The sequence below is a fragment of the Budorcas taxicolor genome, chromosome 7 (assembly GCF_023091745.1).
Source record: "Budorcas taxicolor isolate Tak-1 chromosome 7, Takin1.1, whole genome shotgun sequence".
NCBI classification, from domain to species: Eukaryota; Metazoa; Chordata; class Mammalia; order Artiodactyla; family Bovidae; genus Budorcas; species Budorcas taxicolor.
This window is the reverse complement of record NC_068916.1, coordinates 4,211,839-4,229,701: the sequence shown is the minus strand read 5'-3', so window position 1 is coordinate 4,229,701 and position 17,863 is coordinate 4,211,839. Positions and strand designations below refer to the sequence as shown.

At 43.2% G+C, this 17,863-nt stretch overlaps 1 protein-coding gene across 1 annotated transcript in view; it reads left to right on the top strand.

Moving 5' to 3' along the window:
* Nucleotides 1-622: 622 nt before the first annotated feature.
* Nucleotides 623-17,863, top strand: part of ZNF354C (zinc finger protein 354C) — a 40,457-nt gene continuing 23,216 nt past the window's right edge. Inside the window, exons 1-2 of the mRNA XM_052642600.1 lie at nucleotides 623-702; nucleotides 2,478-2,565. Of these exons, the coding sequence (XP_052498560.1) occupies nucleotides 623-702; nucleotides 2,478-2,565 (168 nt within the window). The remainder of the gene's footprint in view (nucleotides 703-2,477; nucleotides 2,566-17,863) is intronic.

Here is a 17,863-nt window from a genome sequence, read left to right as displayed (position 1 = left end):
GTTTTATTGTGCTTAAACATACCTGTTCATATCCGTGTACACATTAAAATAATTCAAAACAATAAAAACTAGCTGGTAGGAGCTAGGTAGCACTGACCTTAAAAGCGTCAAAATTTAGGGTTTTTATTCAAATGATTTTGCCTGTCTAACAAAACAAGTCACGCAGCTGATTTAGGCAGGAAGCATTTTGGAGGAGATCACCCGCCTTATTTGTTACCGTGAACAGTCCCTTGCATTGCAACCCCAGCAGACACCTAGGCCCAACAGCTCCCCAGAAGAGGAAACATTCCCGTCTGGAAGTGGCGGCGCCAGCGGCGCCCCTGGGAAGTGTAGTAGGCGCGAGCCCATAGGCATGCCGGGAGTCGTAGTTCTCCGGGGTTTGCGGGGCTGCGAGGAAGGCTCGCGGCTTTCTCGGGGCTCGTGGCGCGGGTGATCCCGGCTCTGCTAGGGCGGCCTGCCAGGGACTGAGAACCTCTCGGTTGCATCTTCCGGTGGCAGTCAGAGCCAGCACGTGTGTGGGTCTGGGCTGGGAGGTGTGCCGGCCGGGCGGGGCTGCGCGCAGGCCCCAGGGAGATACCGAGGCCGAGGGGGTCTGGAAGCGGTCTGCACGGCCCAGGCCGCGATGCTTCAGGGGGAGTCGCTGCCCTGCCCCCACTCCCACCCCTCTCCAGGGAGAGTCGCGGGGAGGGAGCGCCCCGTCAGGTGAGTTGGGGTGGTCCGGGACTGCTGTTGGTGGGAGTCTTTTGTGGCTGGCTATTCAGAGATTTCTGATGAAACAGACTAACAACAATAGCAATGCCTATGGAGACCTTATCTGTACCAGGTACTAGTCTGGCGCCTTGGCTGAATGAATTCATTTCAGCCTCAGATAACAGGTAGATCCTGTTTTACAGATGAAGAAAATGAGGCAGAGGTGGACAGCTAATTTGCCACATTAACTGGGGCCTTGGACTCCACCATGGCCCTTTTTGCCTCTGCTGTATACTTAGCAGTTTTGTTTCTTGGGGAAGGTCACTAGACTCCCTGGTTCTCAGTCTCCCTCACAGCTGTAATTTTAGGTAGCAGTACTTTTTAGAGTGGTTGTGCGGATTAAATAATACATGCAGGATACAAGATGGGGAGAAGATGTGCCTCATAGAGTAACTGCGGTGCTTGTAGAGCAGCTTTCCTCCTCTGGCTGACAGTACACGCATACTTGGTTTGCTGAGCCTTCATGCCAGGTGCTGTACCTGCAGAGCCTCCTGCAAACTTAGGTGGCTAGTGCAGGCAGCCTGGGCCACCACTGTTCTCTGACAGTGGTCTGCCTACTTCTCTTACCTGGCTTTCCCAGTTGGGGTTTGTGTATGAAGAACAAAGGATTTGGGGAGCTGTGGATGCTAAAAGAGGTGGCAGTTGTGGAATTTGTGTTTAGGAGTGGCATCCAAAATGGTGTGCATTATGTGTGACAGTTCCCTGGAAAGAACACAGCAGTCCAGGAAGGAGCCAGTCAGGAGCACGTGTTGGTCATTCTGTTGCAGGAAGGGGGACCCCTTCCAGGGCCCGAAACTGGGCTCTTGTCTAACACTTGGAAATGAATTGTGCGAGGAGACACATGTGCTGACAAAGCAAGAGATTTTATTGGGAAATGGCACCCGGGTGGAGAGCAGTAGGGTAAGGGAACCCAGGAGAACAGCTCTGCCGCATGGCTCACAGTCTCGGGTTTTATGGTGATGGGATTAGTTTCCGAGTTGTCCTTAGCCAATCGTTCTGACTCAGAGTCTTTCCTGGTGGTGCACGCCTTGTTCAGCCGAGATGGATGCTAGAGAGAAGGATTCTGGGAGGTGGTCAGACAGGTGATGTCTCCTTTTGACCTTTCCCGAACTCTTCTGGTTGGTGGAAGCTTATTAGTTCCCTGTTCCTTACCAGGACGTCCTGTCGTGAAACAAGTCATGCAGATAGTTACTATGGTGCCTGGCCAGGGTGGGTGGTTTCAATCAGTGTGCTTCCCCTAACAACTCCATAGAAAAAGAGATGACACGTGTGGGCAAACATGTTTATTGTGGTTTCTTCAGGAAGGAAATGGTGAAGCAAGGCAAACAGGCTTAGGATTGGCTAGATATGTTTGAAAGTGGCAATCTGGGACACTCACATTTGCTGTGACCATTTGAATGTATAGTTGAAAACTATCTTCAGGACCCCAGAAGTCTGTGATGAGTTGCAATTTGCTTAGATACAGCTAATAGAGCCCAGTGGATGTTAAAAAGCATCTATATATGGAAATTAGAAGTATGGTTAATACAAGGTGGAGGTGGAGGTGGAGGTTGGCAAATTGTCTTAGAACTTAATTGGCTTAGTAGGCACACTTTTAAACGTGGTTTGAGTCATTTCTATGGCATGGCTTTGTTCAGACCTAATGGACATTAGGGGTAGTTGTAACTTCCTTTTCCCAAGCCACGCTTTGACACCAGAGTTCTTCATGACACCTTATTTCTTTACAGACCGACCTTGTCAAGCACTCAGCTCTCCCTTGACAGGAAAACTAAGAAGAAAAGAATGGCCTTGGATTTGCTGCCTGCTCAGGTGACAGTAAGTGAATTTTGTCTTTTTCATGAATTTCCCACTGTGTTCAGAGATGGTGGACGTATTTCCATTCTTTGTCCAGCTGCTTTGCTTTCCAGTGAAAACTATGGCGAATCTAGAGTCTGATAGGTTTTTCCCATGATCCTGGACTTATGAAGGGGTTGCTGAGGAATGTGCATCCTCTGTCCCTAGACAGAGGTCATTCTTAATTCACCCCCAAACTCACCTCATGAGCAAAGATTGACTCGGCTCTGAACATAGGCTTCCAGATAGGCTAGGTGCTTGGTGAAGAGTGTGGGGTATAGGCAGTCTTCATCTTCACAGGTGATAGAGTGTCACTGGAGCAAAGCCATGGAAGGGCCAAGAGACACGCTCAATAGCTATTTGTTGAGCACTGACAATGTACAGGGTACTGTGCGTGGCACTGGGGATACAGAGGGGATATAGAAAGGAGAGGTGTTATTTCTGTCCTCAGGGAGTTTGGTACTGATCTTAGGAAATGACTGAATGCCCAGGAAAATTCAGGGAAGAGATTGGACAAGTGGAGTTACTTCGCACTGATACTGAAGGTTAGGACTGATACTGAAGGTTAGGTGGGCATCACAGAAGGAACTGAACTTGACCTGGGCTCTCAGGCTGGCATTGGGGAGGACAAAGGACTCCCTCTTTCTTGGCACTCTCTCTGCCTTGTGCAGCTGTGATGCTAAGCCATCTCATATCCCTCTCATCCATTGGGTGCCTCTATCTCCTTCTCTTTTGTTTTTTTCCTTACTATTTCAGATCCCCCTCCAGCTCTTGTTTCTTGGTCCTTTGGAGATCTCTTTTCATTGTTTAACTCTCATTTTTCTCAGGATCTTTATTGAATCTCTCTCCTCAGACCTGAACTTTTTCCTAAAGATCCAGTCTGTCATTCCCAAACTCTTATGAAATATTTCTACATGGAAGTTCTGTTATTCTCCCAACACCAACTTTCTTCCATTGTTTGTCACTGGCTGCTTTTCCAAAAAGTAGTGGTAGCCCACAGTTTGAAAATGTGGACTCTGGAAGTTGATTTTATGAGTTCACATGTGGACTAGGAATGTGGTGAAATAAAATTATTTTCTTCCTCTGTGCTCTATTTCCTCATTTGTAAGTGTGGTTAGTAATATACATGCCTCGTTTAAACTTGCTAATAGAGGACTGCTAATATCTGCATTTTACAGATGGGGAAACTGGGGCACACAGAAGCAATTAACTTAATCACAGTTTTGTTGTTGTTCAGTTGCTCCGTCGTGTCCAACTCTTTGCGACCTCATGGACTGCAGCACGCCAGGTGTCCCTGTCCTTCACCATCTCCCGGAGCTTGCTCAAACTCATGTCCATAGAGTCAGTGATGCCATCCAACCATCTCATCCTCTGTCGTCCCCGTCTTTTTCTGCCTTCAGTCTTTCCCAGCATCAGGGTCTTTGCTAGTGAGTCGGCTCTTGACATTAGGTAGCCAAAGTATTGGAGCTTCAGCTTCAGCCTCAGTACTTCCAATGAATACTCAGGATTGATTTCCTTTGGGATTGACTGGTTTGATCTCCTTTTAGTCCAAGGGACTTTTAAGAGTCTTCCAAAACAGTACAGTTCAAAAGCATCAATTCTTTGGCACTCAGCTTTCTTTATGGTCCAACTCACATCCATACATGACTACTGGAAAAAGCATAGCTTTGACTAGATGGACCTTTGTTGGCAAAGTAATGTTTCTGCTTTTTAATATACTGTCTAGGTTTGTCATAGCTTTTCTTCCAAGAAGCAAGTGTCTTTTAATTTCATGGCTTCAGTCACCATCTGTAGTGATCTTGGAGCCCAAGAAAATAAAGTGTGTCACTGTTTCCATTGTTTCCCCATCTATTTCCCATGAAGTGATGAGACTGAATGCCATGATCTTCATTTTTTGAATGTTGAGTTTTAAGCCAACTGTTTCACTCTCCTCTGTCACTTTCATCAAGAGGCTTTTTAGTTCCTGTTCACTTTCTGCTACAAGGGTGGTGTCATCTGCATATCTAAGGTTATTGATATTTCTCCCTACAATCTTAATTCTAGCTTGTGCTTCATCCAGCCTGGCATTTCACATGTTGTATTCAGTTCAGTTCAGTTTAGTTCAGTTCAGTTCAGTTGAGTCACTCAGTCGTGTCCGACTCTTTGCAACCCCATGAATCGCACCACGCCAGGCCTCCCTGTCCAGCACCATCTCCTAGAGTTCACTCAGACTCATGTCCATCGAGTCAGTGATGCCATCCAGCCATCTCATCCTCAGTCGTCCCCTTCTTCTCCTGCCCCCAAACCCTCCCAGCATCAGGGTCTTTTCCAATGAGTCAACTCTTCACATGAGGTGGCCAAAGTACTGGAGTTTCAGCTTTAGCATCATTCCTTCCAAAGAAATCCCAGGGCTGATCTCCTTCAGAATGGACTGGTTGGATCTCCTTGCAGTCCAAGGGACTCTCAAGAGTCTTCTCCAACACCACAGTTCAAAAGCATCAATTCTTCTGCGCTCAGCCTTCTTCACAGTCCAACTCTCACATCCATACATGACCACTGGAAAAACCATAGCCTTGACTAGACAGACCTTAGTCGGCAAAGTAATGTCTCTGCTTTTGAATATGCTATCTAGGTTGGTCATAACTTTTCTTCCAAGGAGTAAGCGTCTTTTAATTTCATGGCTGCAGTCACCATCTGCAGTGATTCTGGAGCCCAAAAAAGTAAAGTCTGACACTGTTTCCACTGTTTCCCCATCTATTTCCCATGAAGTGATGGGACCGGATGCCATGATCTTCGTTTTCTGAATGTTGAGCTTTAAGCCAACTTTTTCACTCTCCTCTTTCACTTTCATCAAGAGGCTTTTTAGTTCCTCTTCACTTTCTGCCATAAGGGTGGTGTCATCTGCATATCTGAAGTTATTGATATTTCTCCTGGCAATCTTGATTCCAACTTGTGTTTCTTCCAGTCCAGCATTTCTCATGACGTACTCTACATATAAGTTAAATAAGCAGGGTGACAATATACAGCCTTGACGTACTCCTTTTCCTATTTGGAACCAGTCTGTTGTTCCATGTCCAATTCTAACTGTTGCTTCCTGACCTGCATACAGATTTCTCAAGAGGCAGGTCAGGTGGTCTGGTATTTCCATCTATCTCAGAATTTTCCACAGTGAATGGTGATCCACACAGTCAAAGGCTTTGGCATAGTCAATAAAGCAGAAATAGATGTTTTTCTGGAACTCTCTTGCTTTTTCCATGATCCAGCGGATGTTGGCAATGTGATCTGTGGTTCCTCTGCCTTTTCTAAAACAGCCTGAACATCTGGAAGTTCACGGTTCACATGTTGCTGAAGCCTAGCTTGGAGAATTTTGAGCATTACTTTACTAGCATGTGAGATGAGTGCAATTGTGCGTAGTTTGAGCATTCTTTGGCATTGCCTTTCTTTGCGATTGGGATGAAAACTGACCTTTTCGAGTCCTGTGGCCACTGCTGAGTTTTCCAAATTTGCTGGCATATTGAGTGCAGCACTTTCACAGCATCATCTTTCAGGATTTGAAAGAGCTCAACTGGAGTTCCATCACCTCCACTAGGTTTGTTCGTAGTGATGCCTCTAAGGCCCACTTGACTTCACATTCCAAGATGTCTGGTTCTAGATGAGTGATCACACTATCGTGATTATCCAAGTCGTGGCGATCCTTTTTGTACAGTTCTTCTGTGTATTCTTGCCACTTCTTCTTAATATCTTCTGCTTCTGTTAGGTCCAGACCATTTCTGTCCTTTATCGAGCCCATCTTTGCATGAAATGTTCCCTTGGTGTCTCTAATTTTTTTGAAGAGATCTCTAGTCTTTCCCATTCTGTTGTTTTCCTCTATTTCTATGCCTTGATTGCTGAAGAAGGCTTTCTTATCTCTTCTTGCTGTTCTTTGGAACTCTGCATTCAGATGCTTGTATCTTTCCTTTTCTCCTTGGCTTTTGGCTTCTCTTCTTTTCACAGCTATTTGTAAGGCCTCTGCAGACGGCCATTTTGCTTTTTTGCATTTCTTTTCCATGGGGATGGTCTTGATCCCTGTCTCCTGTACAATGTCATGAACCTCATTCCATAGTTCATCAGGCACTCTAGATCTAGGCCCTTAAATCTATTTCTCACTTTCACTGTATAATCATAAGGGATTTGATTTAGGTCATACCTGAATGATCCAGTGGTTTTCCCTGTTTTCTTCAATTTAAGTCTGAATTTGGTAATAAGGAGTTCATGATCTGAGCCACAGTCAGCTCGTGGTCTTGTTTTTGTTGACTGTATAGAGCTTCTCCATCTTTTGCTGAAAGAATATAATCAGTCTGATTTCGGTGTTGACCATCTGGTGATGTCCATGTGTAGAGTCTTCTCTTGTGTTGTTGGAAGAGGGTGTTTGCTATGACCAGTGCATTATCTTGGCAAAACTCTATCAGTCTTTGCCCTGCTTCATTCCGTACTCCAAGGCCAAATTTGCCTGTTACTCCAGGTGTTACTTGACTTCCTACTTTTGCATTCCAGTCCTCTCTAATGAAAAGGACACCTTTTTTTGAGTGTTAGTTCTAAAAGGTCTTGGCCTAGTAGTTTTCGCTACTTTTGGTTCTCTGGTGGCTCAGATGGTAAAGAATCTGCCTGTAGTTCGGGAGACCTGGGGTTGATCCCTGGATTGGGAATATTCCCTGGAGAGGGGAATTGCACCCCCCTTCTCCCCCCCAGTATTCTTGCCTGGAGAATTCCATGGACAGAGGACCCAGGTGGCTACAGTCTATGGGGTCCCAAAGAGTTGGACACAACTGAGAGACCAACACTTTCATTTTCAGTTTTCCTACTTTCTTCAATGTAAGGCTGAATTTTGAAATAGAGTGCTCATCACCTGAGCCACAGTCAGCTCTAGGTCTTGTTTTTGTTGACTGTATAGAGCTTCTCCATCTTCTGCTGCAAAGAGTATAAGCAGTCTGATTTTGGTGTTGACCTTTTGGTGATGTCCATGTGTAGAGTCATCTCTTATGCTTTGAAAAGGTGTTTGCTATGGCCAGTGTATTCTCTTGAAAAAACTCTTTAGCCTTTGTCTGCTTCATTTTGTATTCCAAGGCCAAACTTGCCTGCTACTCCAGGTATCTCTTGACTTTCTACTTTTGCATTCCAGTCCCCTATGATGAAAAAGACATTTTTTTTTTTTCGGGATTTGTTCTAGAAGGTCTTGTAGGTCTTCATAGAACTGATCAACTTGAGCTTCTTCAGCATTAGTGGATAGGGCATCAATTTTGATTACTGTGATGTTGAATGGTTTGCTTGGAAACAAATTGAGATCATTCTGTCACTTTTGAGATTGTACCCAAGTACAATCACCATCACTGCAGATGGTGATTGCAGCCATGAAGTTAAAAGACACTTACTCCTTGGAAGGAAAGTTATGAACAATCTAGACAGCATATTAAAAAGCGGAGACATTACGTTGTCAGCAAAGGTCCATCTAGTCAAGGCTATGTTTTTTCAGTAATCATGTATGGATGTGAGAGTTGGACTATAAAGAAAGCTGAGCACTGAAGAATTAATGCTTTTGAACTGTGGTATTGGAGAAGACTCTTGAGAGTCCCTTGGACTGCAAGGAAATCCAACCAGTCCATCCTAAAGGAGATCAGTCCTGGGTGTTCATTGGAAGGACTGATGTTGAAGCTGAAACTCCAACACTGCGGCCACCTGATGTGAAGAGCTGACTCATTGGAAAAGACCCTGATGCTGGGAAAGATTGAGGGCAGGAGGAGAAGGGGATGACAGAGCATGAGATGGTTGGATGGCATTACTGACTCAATGGACATGGGTTTGTGTGGACTCCAGGAGTTGGTGATAGACAGGGAGGCCTGGTGTGCTGCGGTTCATGGGGTTGAAAGAGTCAGACACAGCTGAGTGACTGGACTGAACTGAACCCAAGTACTGCATTTTCGATTTTTTGTTGACTATAAGGGCTACTCCATTTCTTCTAAGGGTTTCTTGCCCACAGTAGTAGATATAATGGTCATTTGAATTAAATTTGCCCGTTCTCATCCATTTTAGTTCACTGATTTCTAAATTGTCAGTGTTCACTCTTGCCATCTCCTACTTGACCACATCCAATTTACCCTGATTCAGGGACCTAACATTCCAGGTTCCTAAGTGATATTGTTTATTATAGCATCAGACTTTACTTTCACCACCAAACACATTCACGACTGTACACCATTCTCACTTTGACCCAATTGCTTCATTCTCTCTGGAGCTAATAGTAATTGCCCTCTGCTCTTCCCCAGTGGCATATTGGACACCTTCCAACCTGGGAGACTCATCTCCCAGTATCGTCTCTTTTTCCCTTTTCACACTGTTCATGGGGTTCTCACAGCAAGAAGATTGTAGTGGTTTGCCATTTTCTCCTTCAGTGGACCACATTGTGTCAGAACTCTTCACTATGACCCATCTGTCTTGGGTAGCCCTGCAGGGCATAGCTCATAGCTTCACTGAGTTATGTAAGCCCCTTCACCATAACAAGGCTGTGATCCATGAAAGAAAGTATTCCATTTATCGAGTAATTTTAAATGGTCAAATTTAAATGTTGTATTTTGAACAGGGAAGGTGATATATGGTATGTCAGTAAGAATTTTAAAGGCATGTAACAGTAATCATTTTTTATTATTCACAGTTGCTCTGGATCGAGAATGCAGGCTGGTAGCAGAAACAATTTATCTCTCCTATACAAAGCCTGGGGTCTTAGCTGAAAGGCCCAAAGGTTAGAGGGTAGAATCATATAAAGTATCTTTCACTCGCAAGTATCATAGTTGATGCCAGCTTGTGGCTGAGACCTTAGTTAGGGTTGTTGGATCAAACAGCCACCTGTAGTCTCGGTGTGTCTTGTGCGTATAGTATGGTGGCCAGATTCCAAGGGTGAGATCACGTGAGCCAGATGGGAAGCACCTTCTTGCCTCAGAAGTCACGTAACATTACCTCCACTGAATTCTAGTTGTCATGGCCCCTAGAACCCCCTGTGCAGATTCAAAGAAAGGAAATGTAGACCTCACTTCTTGGTGGGAGAAGTGTCAGCGTCACATTATAGAGCATGTTATATGGGAGGTGTACTGGTGTGGTCATCTTGGGATAGTAGTCTACCACAGCTGTCAGAATTAAAAGTGTATGTGTACTTTGAGCCAGTAGTTCAATCTCTACCAGTGTATCTTTTTCTAAGTAATATTTTTATCTGTGTATTTTTGGCTCTGCTGGGTCTTCATTGCTGTGCAGCTTTTCTCTAGTTGCAGAGGGCAGGGGCTTCTGGTTGTGGTGCATGGGTGTTTCATTGCAGTGGTTTCTTGCAGAGCACTGGCTCTAGGGCACGTGGGCTTCCGTAATCGCAGCTTCCAGGTTCTGGAGGACAGGCTCAATAGTCGTGGCATACAAGCTTAGTTGCTCTGTGGCGTGTGGGATCTTCCTGGATCAGGGATTGAACCCAGGTCTCCTGCACTGGTGGGGAGTTCTTTACCACTGAGCCACTAGGGAAGCCCCTCTACCACTTTGTGTTATAAAATACAGATGTACACATACCCAGAGAAATCTGTGTGAGAATGGTCATTGCGCATTGTATGTGATAGCAAGAAACAGAAACCATCTAAATACTCATCAATAAAGGAAATGATAAATAAGTTTCGGTATCTGTTCAGTGGCATATATCATGAAGTTGTTAAAAAGAATAAGATTTGTATATGTAGAGGTGGCAAGTCTGTACAATACAAGTTAAGCATGATTCAGAATTTTTCCATTAAAAACAAGAATACATATGTGTATTTGCACAAAGCATTTCTGGAAAGAAAGACGAGAAACTTTATACCATTATAAAGCTACTGATGGAGCTACTGAACACATCACCCTGTGTTCTTTTGTGCTCTTCATATTCTTTAGCATGTGTCTGTTTTCCTTTTGTTTAATGAAATGGCCAAAAGAGCACATGACTGTTCAATTGGATATGAATTTTGTAATATATTCTTAAAACATGAATAAAACCTGTCTATAATAGGATTTAGTGTGATATATATTTGTTCGTTTTAAGTTTTCTCTGAAGTTTTTATGTTTAATTTGTGCACTTTTTAAAAAGTTAATAACATTTAAAAGGAAAAAGAATGTCATTTGGGTGGGAGTGTTCTAAGGCCCAGGGAGATGGGATGGAAGTACAGACAGAACATGGGGTTGCTGTGAGTATTCTACGTATAGCAGCAAGATGCCTGCTCAGGCTGCCATAACAAAATGGCACAGACTGAAAACAACAGAAATGTATTTTCTCATACTCCTAGAGGCTAGAAGTCTAAGATCAAGATGTTGGTAGGTTTGGTTTCTTCTGAGGCCTGTCTCCTTGGCTTGCAGAAGGCAAGGCGCAAGTCTCACTGTGTTCTTACATGGTCTTCCCTCTGTGCGTGTACATGTCTGGGTGCTAATCTCTTCTTAAGGACACCCGGCATGTTGGATTAGGGCCCAATCTACAGATCATATTTTAATTTAATTACATCTTCAAAGACCTTACCTCCAGAGTCTGAGAGTTCTAGAGGTTAGGACTTAAACATATAAACTGGGTGGTGGTGGTTTAGTCGCTAAGTCATGTCTGACTCTTGCAACCCCATGGACTGTAACCTGCCAGGCTCCTCTGTCCATGGGATTCTCCAGGCAAGAATACCGGAGTGTGTTGCCATTTCCTTTTCCAGGGGATATTCCCGACCCAGGAATTGGACCCAGGTCTCCTGCATTGCAGGCAGATTCTTTACCAATTGAGCTACAAGGGAAGCCTATAGTTTCATTTGAACTGGATAGTTCAGTTCAGTTCAGTTGCTCAGTCATGTCTGACTCTTTGCGACCCCATGAACCGCAGCATGCCAGGTTTCCCTGTCCATCACCAAGTCCCGGAGCTTACTCAAATTCATGCCCATCAGGTTGGTGATACCATCCAACCATCTCATCCTATGCCATCCCCTTCTCCTGCCTTCAGTCTTTTCCAGCTTCAGGGTCTTTTCCAGTGAGTCAGTTCTTCGCATGAGGTGGCCAAAATATTGGAGTTTCAGCTTCAGCATCAGTCCTTCCAGTGAACACCCAGGACCGATCTCCTTTAGGATGGACTGGTTGGATCTCCTGGCAATCCAAGGGACTCTCAAGAGTCTTCTCCAACACCACAGTTCAAAAGCATCAGTTCTTTGGCGCTCAGCTTTCTTTGTAGTCCAACTCTCATCCATACATGACCACTGGAAAAACCATAGCCTTGACTAGATAGACCTTTGTTGGCAAAATAATTTCTCTGCTTTTGAATATGCTATCTAGGTTGGTCATAACTTTCCTTCCAAGGAGTAAGTGTCTTTTAATTTCATGGCTGCAGTCACCACCTGCAGTGATTTTGGAACCCAGAAAAATAAAGTCAGCCACTGTTTCCACTGTTTCCCCATCTATTTGCCATGAAGTGATGGGACCGGATGCCATGATCTTAGTTTTCTGAATGTCGAGCTTTAAGCCAACTTTTTCACTCTCCTCTTTCACTTTCGTCAAGAGGCTTTTTAGTTCCTCTTCACTTTCTGCCATAAGGGTGGTGTCATCTGAATATCTGAGGTTATTGATATTTCTCCGGCCATCTTGATTCCAGCTTGTGCTTCCTCCAGCCCAGCGTTTCTCATGATGTACTCTGCATATAAGTTAAATAAGCAGGGTGACAATATACAGCCTTGACATACTCCTTTTCCTATTTGGAACCAGTCTGTTGTTCCATGTCCAGTTCTAACTGTTGCTTCCTGGCCTGCATACAGATTTCTTGAGGCAGGTCAGGTGGTCTGGTATTCCCATCTCTCTCAGAATTGTCCACAGTTTATTGTGATCCACACAGTCAAAGGCTTTGGCATAGTCAATAAAGCAGAAATAGATGTTTTTCTGGAACTCTTGCTTTTTTGATGATCCAGCAAATGTTGGCAATTTGACCTCTGGTTCCTTTTCCTTTTCTAAAACCAGCTTGAACATCTGGAAGTTCACGGTTCACGTATTGCTGAAGCCTGGCTTGGAGAATTTTGAGCATTACTTTACTAGCATGTGAGATAGCAGAGAAGGGGATGACAGAGGATGAGATGGCTGGATGGCATCACTGACTCAATGGACGTGAGTCTGAGTGAACTCCGGGAGTTGGTGATGGACAGGGAGGCCTGGCGTGCTGCGATTCATGGGGTCACAAAGAGTTGGACACGACTGAGCGACTGAACTGAACTGAACTGAGATAGCAGAATAAATAAAAAGGAAACCACAGTTAGGCACATCACTGATCAGTGTTGTGCAATAGTGATATAATATGTTCCATGAATGCAAGCCACATATGTAACTTAAAACTTTTGAGGTAGCAGATCAAGATGGCAAAGGAATAGGATGTGGAGCTCACCTTCTCACCATATATACATCAAAAATGCATCTACATTTGGAAAGACTGTCACAGAACATCTACTGAATGCAGGCAGAAGACCTCAGACCTACAAAAGAGCAGAGTATCTCCACGTAACTGGGTAGGACAAAAAAAAGAAAAAGAAATCAGGACAGGACGTGTCCCACTGGGAGGGAGGAAAAGTTGTGAAGGAGGAAAAGTTTCTATACACAGAGAAATCCCCTTACTGGTGGGCAGATTGGCCAGGACACAGGGGGGATCTTTGAAGCCTCTGAAGAAAGCACAGTAACAGGTTTGCAGAGGGTAAACCAAAGAGAGAACTATACAGACAGTCGTTGTTGACTGGCACTCCCCAGCTTTACAAGCTCATCCATTGGAGTGGTCAGGGCTGGATGCCGATACTTGGGCTTTGGGAGTCAGACCCAGAGGAGAGCATTAAGGTTGACTGTATGAAGACAGTCAGAAGGTCTAGGGTGTGGTTTGCCCAAACCAAGGGAGTCCAGGAAGAAGCCTGGACCTGCCAGAGATGCAAGACACCATTGTTGGGAGTAATGCAAGGAGAGGGGCAGGCCCTCCAAAGGAGCATCTTTCTCTGTGCACTCTTAGGCAGCAGGGCACCACCTTCACAAGCTACAGGGGCAGATGCAAGCCACTGCTGCCATCTTAGATTCCAGAGGCAGCTGCAAACCACTGCCACCACCAAGCGTCCTGTAAACAGGTGCAGGTCCCTGCCCCCACCTTCCCAAGGGTGTACCCTTGGTGACTCATCTCTGCTGCTGAAAGTCCCACAATGCAGCACCAACCACTGCCCCTTCCTCCCCAGAGTGTGTGCAACCAGCTGCCTACGCTGAGGGACCCATACTGGGAGCCAACCACTGCCCTTGCCTTGCTGGGAGTGTGGGAGCAGGCCATGCACTTGCATAACCCTTATCAAGAGGATAATGGCTAGCACATGCTGAGGAAGGAGACAGCAAATATCCAAACCAAAAAAAGGCCTCACATCAAAAAAATATTAAACCCACACAAGACATGCAGGGGTGTTCCTGCATATAAATAGCCTTCCAAGACTACAGTAGATATTTGTTTTTTTGAAACTCATTGAGTTAGAAAAATATAAGCAAACAGAAGAAACCACTGTCAGTTAAAAGACCAAGAGAATTCCTTTGAAGGAACAAACAATGAAACAGACTCTTCAGTCTAACAGACACTGAGTTCAGAAAGGAGGCAATGAAAATATTGAATTACTTAAAAAAAAAAAAACTGTCGGCAGAAATGCAGATTATTGTAAAAAGGAGTGGAAACTATAAGGAGGAGTCAAGGAAAATTGGAGCATTCATCTGCCAAGATAAAAGCTGCACTCAAGACAGAGAATGGAAGAATGAATAATACAGAAGAAAGAATTAATGATCTAGAAGACCAAATAATGGTATTTACCCAGTCGAAACAATGGGAAGCCAAATGAGAAAACGAAAGCAATGTGAGAGACGAATGAGGTGATATGAGGCAGGCCAACCCACAGAAGGAGAAGGAAGATAAAAGGGGCTTGAAAATATATTTGAAGAAATTATGGCTGAAAACTTCCCAAACGCAGAAAGGAAGCAGATATCCAGATAAAGGAAGTACATAGGGCCCCAAACAAGATGAGCCCAAGCAGGCCTACTCCAAGATATATTATAATAAAGATGCCAAAAGTTAAAGAATTCTAAAGGTAGCAAGAGAAAAACAAAGAGTTAATTACAAACAAATCCATTAAGGCCATGAGCAGATTTCCCTCAGAAACACTGTAGGCCAGCTGGAAGTGACAAAATTTATTCAGTCTTGAAAGAGAAAAATTTCTAACCTAGAATACTCTATCAAGCATGATTATCATTTAGAGTGGGCGAAAAAAAGAATTTCTCAGACTAGCAAACATTAAAAAAATATAGCAATACTATAATATAATTATAATTAGGTATTATAATATAAATATAATACCTAAAAGAAATGTTGAAACATCTTTTCTAAATAGAAAAGAAGCAAGAAGATATAGGAAGAAGGAAATCACAGTTGGAAAGTAGCCAGCATACAGATTAAAAAAAAAATCCTATTTGTGAAAGCAGTGATTAAACACAAGGAACAGCAAAAGGCATAGAAAAGGGCATCAGAATCATAAAATGTGGGGAAGGAGGATAAGAAAATCTAGATTCTTTTTCAGAATGTGTGACTCATATGACTATGAGTGTAAAGCAAGCAGATAAAGGAAGGAGTTAACATATTTGAGAAACAGGGCAGCCATAAGTCAACAACATACAGTAGATTCAAAAAGACCAAAAAGAGGAGAGCACAAACGCAAAAGAAGTCATCAAACTACAAAAAGAAAAAACAAAGAATCAACTGGAAAGCAAGATTTGATATGGCAATAAATACATCACTTTGCTGATAAAGGTCCATGTAGTCAAAGCTCTGGTTTTTCCAGTAGTCATGTACAGATGTGAGAGTTGGGCCGTAAAGAAGGTTGAGTGCCAAAGAATTGATGCTTTCAAATTGTGGTGCTGGAGAAGACTCTTGAGAGTCCCTTGGACTGCAAGGAGATCCAGCCAGTCCATTCTGAAGGAGATCAGCCCTTCACTGGAAGGACTGTTGCTGAAGCTCCAATACTTTGGCCACTTGATGGAAAGAGCCAGCTCACTGGAAAAGACTCTGATGCTGAGAAAGGTTCAAGGCGAAAGAAGAAGTGGGTGACAGAGGATGAGATGGTTAGATAGCATCATCGACTCAATGGACAGAGTTTGAGCAAACTCTGGGAGACAGTGGAGGACAGAGGAGCCTGGCATGTTACAGTCAGTGGGGTCGCAAAGAGTTGGACACAACTTAGTGACTAAACAACAATAATTACCTTAAATGTCAATGACTAAATAATCAAAAGACACAGAGTGGCAGAGTGGATAAAAGAACAGGAGTGTTTGATATGCTGCCCACAAGAGACCCACCTTAGGGCAAAGGACTCACATAGATTGAACGTGAAGGGATGGAAAAAGGTACTTAATGCAAATAGAAATGACAAGAAAGCAGGAGTTGCGGTAGACTTTAAAGACTATAAAGAAACTGTATAATGATAAAAGGATCATAAGAAGAAGAGCATATTACACTCATCAACTTAATATGCCCTTAATATAGGAGCACCGAAATACATAAAATACATAAAGGGAGAAATTGATGCAAATACAATAACAGTAGGAGACTTTGACACCCCACTCACATCAGTGGACAGATCTCCTAGACAAAATCAGTAAGGCAACAGAGAGCCTAAATGAAACAATAGAATATTTAGATTTAATTAGTGTTTTCAGGACATTACATCAAAATAAAGACAAATCAGAATACACATTCTTTTGAAGTGCACATGGAACATTTTCTAGGATTTATCACACATTAGGGCACAAAACTTAATAAATTTAAGACTATAGAAATTATTTCAAGCATCTTGTCCGATCACAATGGCATGAAACTAGAAAAGAACCACGGGAAAAGAAGTGAAAAAAAAAAAAATGACTACATGGAGACCAAACAACATGCTGCTGAAAAACCAGTGGGTCAATGAAGAAATAAAAAAGAATATTTAAAAAGAACCTTGAGACAAATCACAGTGAAAACACAGCCATGCAAAATCTGTGAGAGGCAGCAAAAGCAACTTGTACAGGGAAGTTCACAGTGATACAGGCCTTCATCAAAAACTAAGAAAAACTCAAGTAAACGATTAAAACTGCCACCTAAAGGAACTAAAACAATCAAAACGTAAAGTCAGCAGAAGGAAGGAAATAATAAAGATAAGAGAGGAAATAAATAAAATCGAGACTTAAAAAAAAAAAAGTAGAAAAAAAATCAATAAAACCAGTAGTTGGTTCTTTGAAAGGATAAATAAAATCGACAGCCCTTTAGCCAGGCCCGTGAAGAAGAAGAGAGAGCCCAAATAAACTAAATAAGAAATGAAAAAGGAGAAATCTGATACTGCAGAAATGCAGAAAACCCTCAAGAGAATACTGTGAACAATTATGCATGCATGCAGGCACTGCGTGCTTAGTTGTGTCTGACTCTTTGCGACCCCATGGACTGTAGCCTGCCAGGATCCTCTGTCAAAATTGACAACCTACAGGAAATGGATGACTTTCTACGAACATACATACCACAAGTTGAATCAAGAAGAAATTGATGATTTGAACAGACCAATCACTAGATGTGAGATAGAATCTGTAATTTAAAAGAGAAACTACCTACAAGCAAAAGTTTAGGGCCAGATGTCTTCATAGGTGAATTCTACTAAACATGCAAAGGTGAACTTTTATGCTGATTCTTCTCAAACTCTCAAAAGATTGAAGAGGAGGAAACACTCCCAAAGACATTCTATGAAGCCACCATCACCCTGATACCCAAACCAGGGAAAGACATCACCAAAAAAGAAATTTACAGTCCAATATTTTGAATATGGAGCTTCTCTGGTGGCTCAGAAGTAAAGAATCTACCTGCCAATACAGGAAACATGGGTTCAATCTCTGGGTCAGGAAGATGCTCTGGAGAAGAAAATGGCACCCCACTCTAGTATTCTTGCCAACAAATCCTGTGGACAGAGGAGCCTGGTGGGCTACAGTTCATGGGGTCCTGAAGAGTTGGACATGACTGAATGACAACAAAATCTTTGAATACAGATGCAGAAATTCTCAACAAAATATTAGCATACCAAATCCAACAACACATAAAAAAGGTTATACACCCTCACCAAGTGGGATTCATCCCAAGTTCACAAAGAGAGTTCAACATTTGCAAATCAATCAACATAATACATCACATTAACAAAAGAAAAGTATAGAAAACTAAAGGATCATCTCAATAGATGCAAAA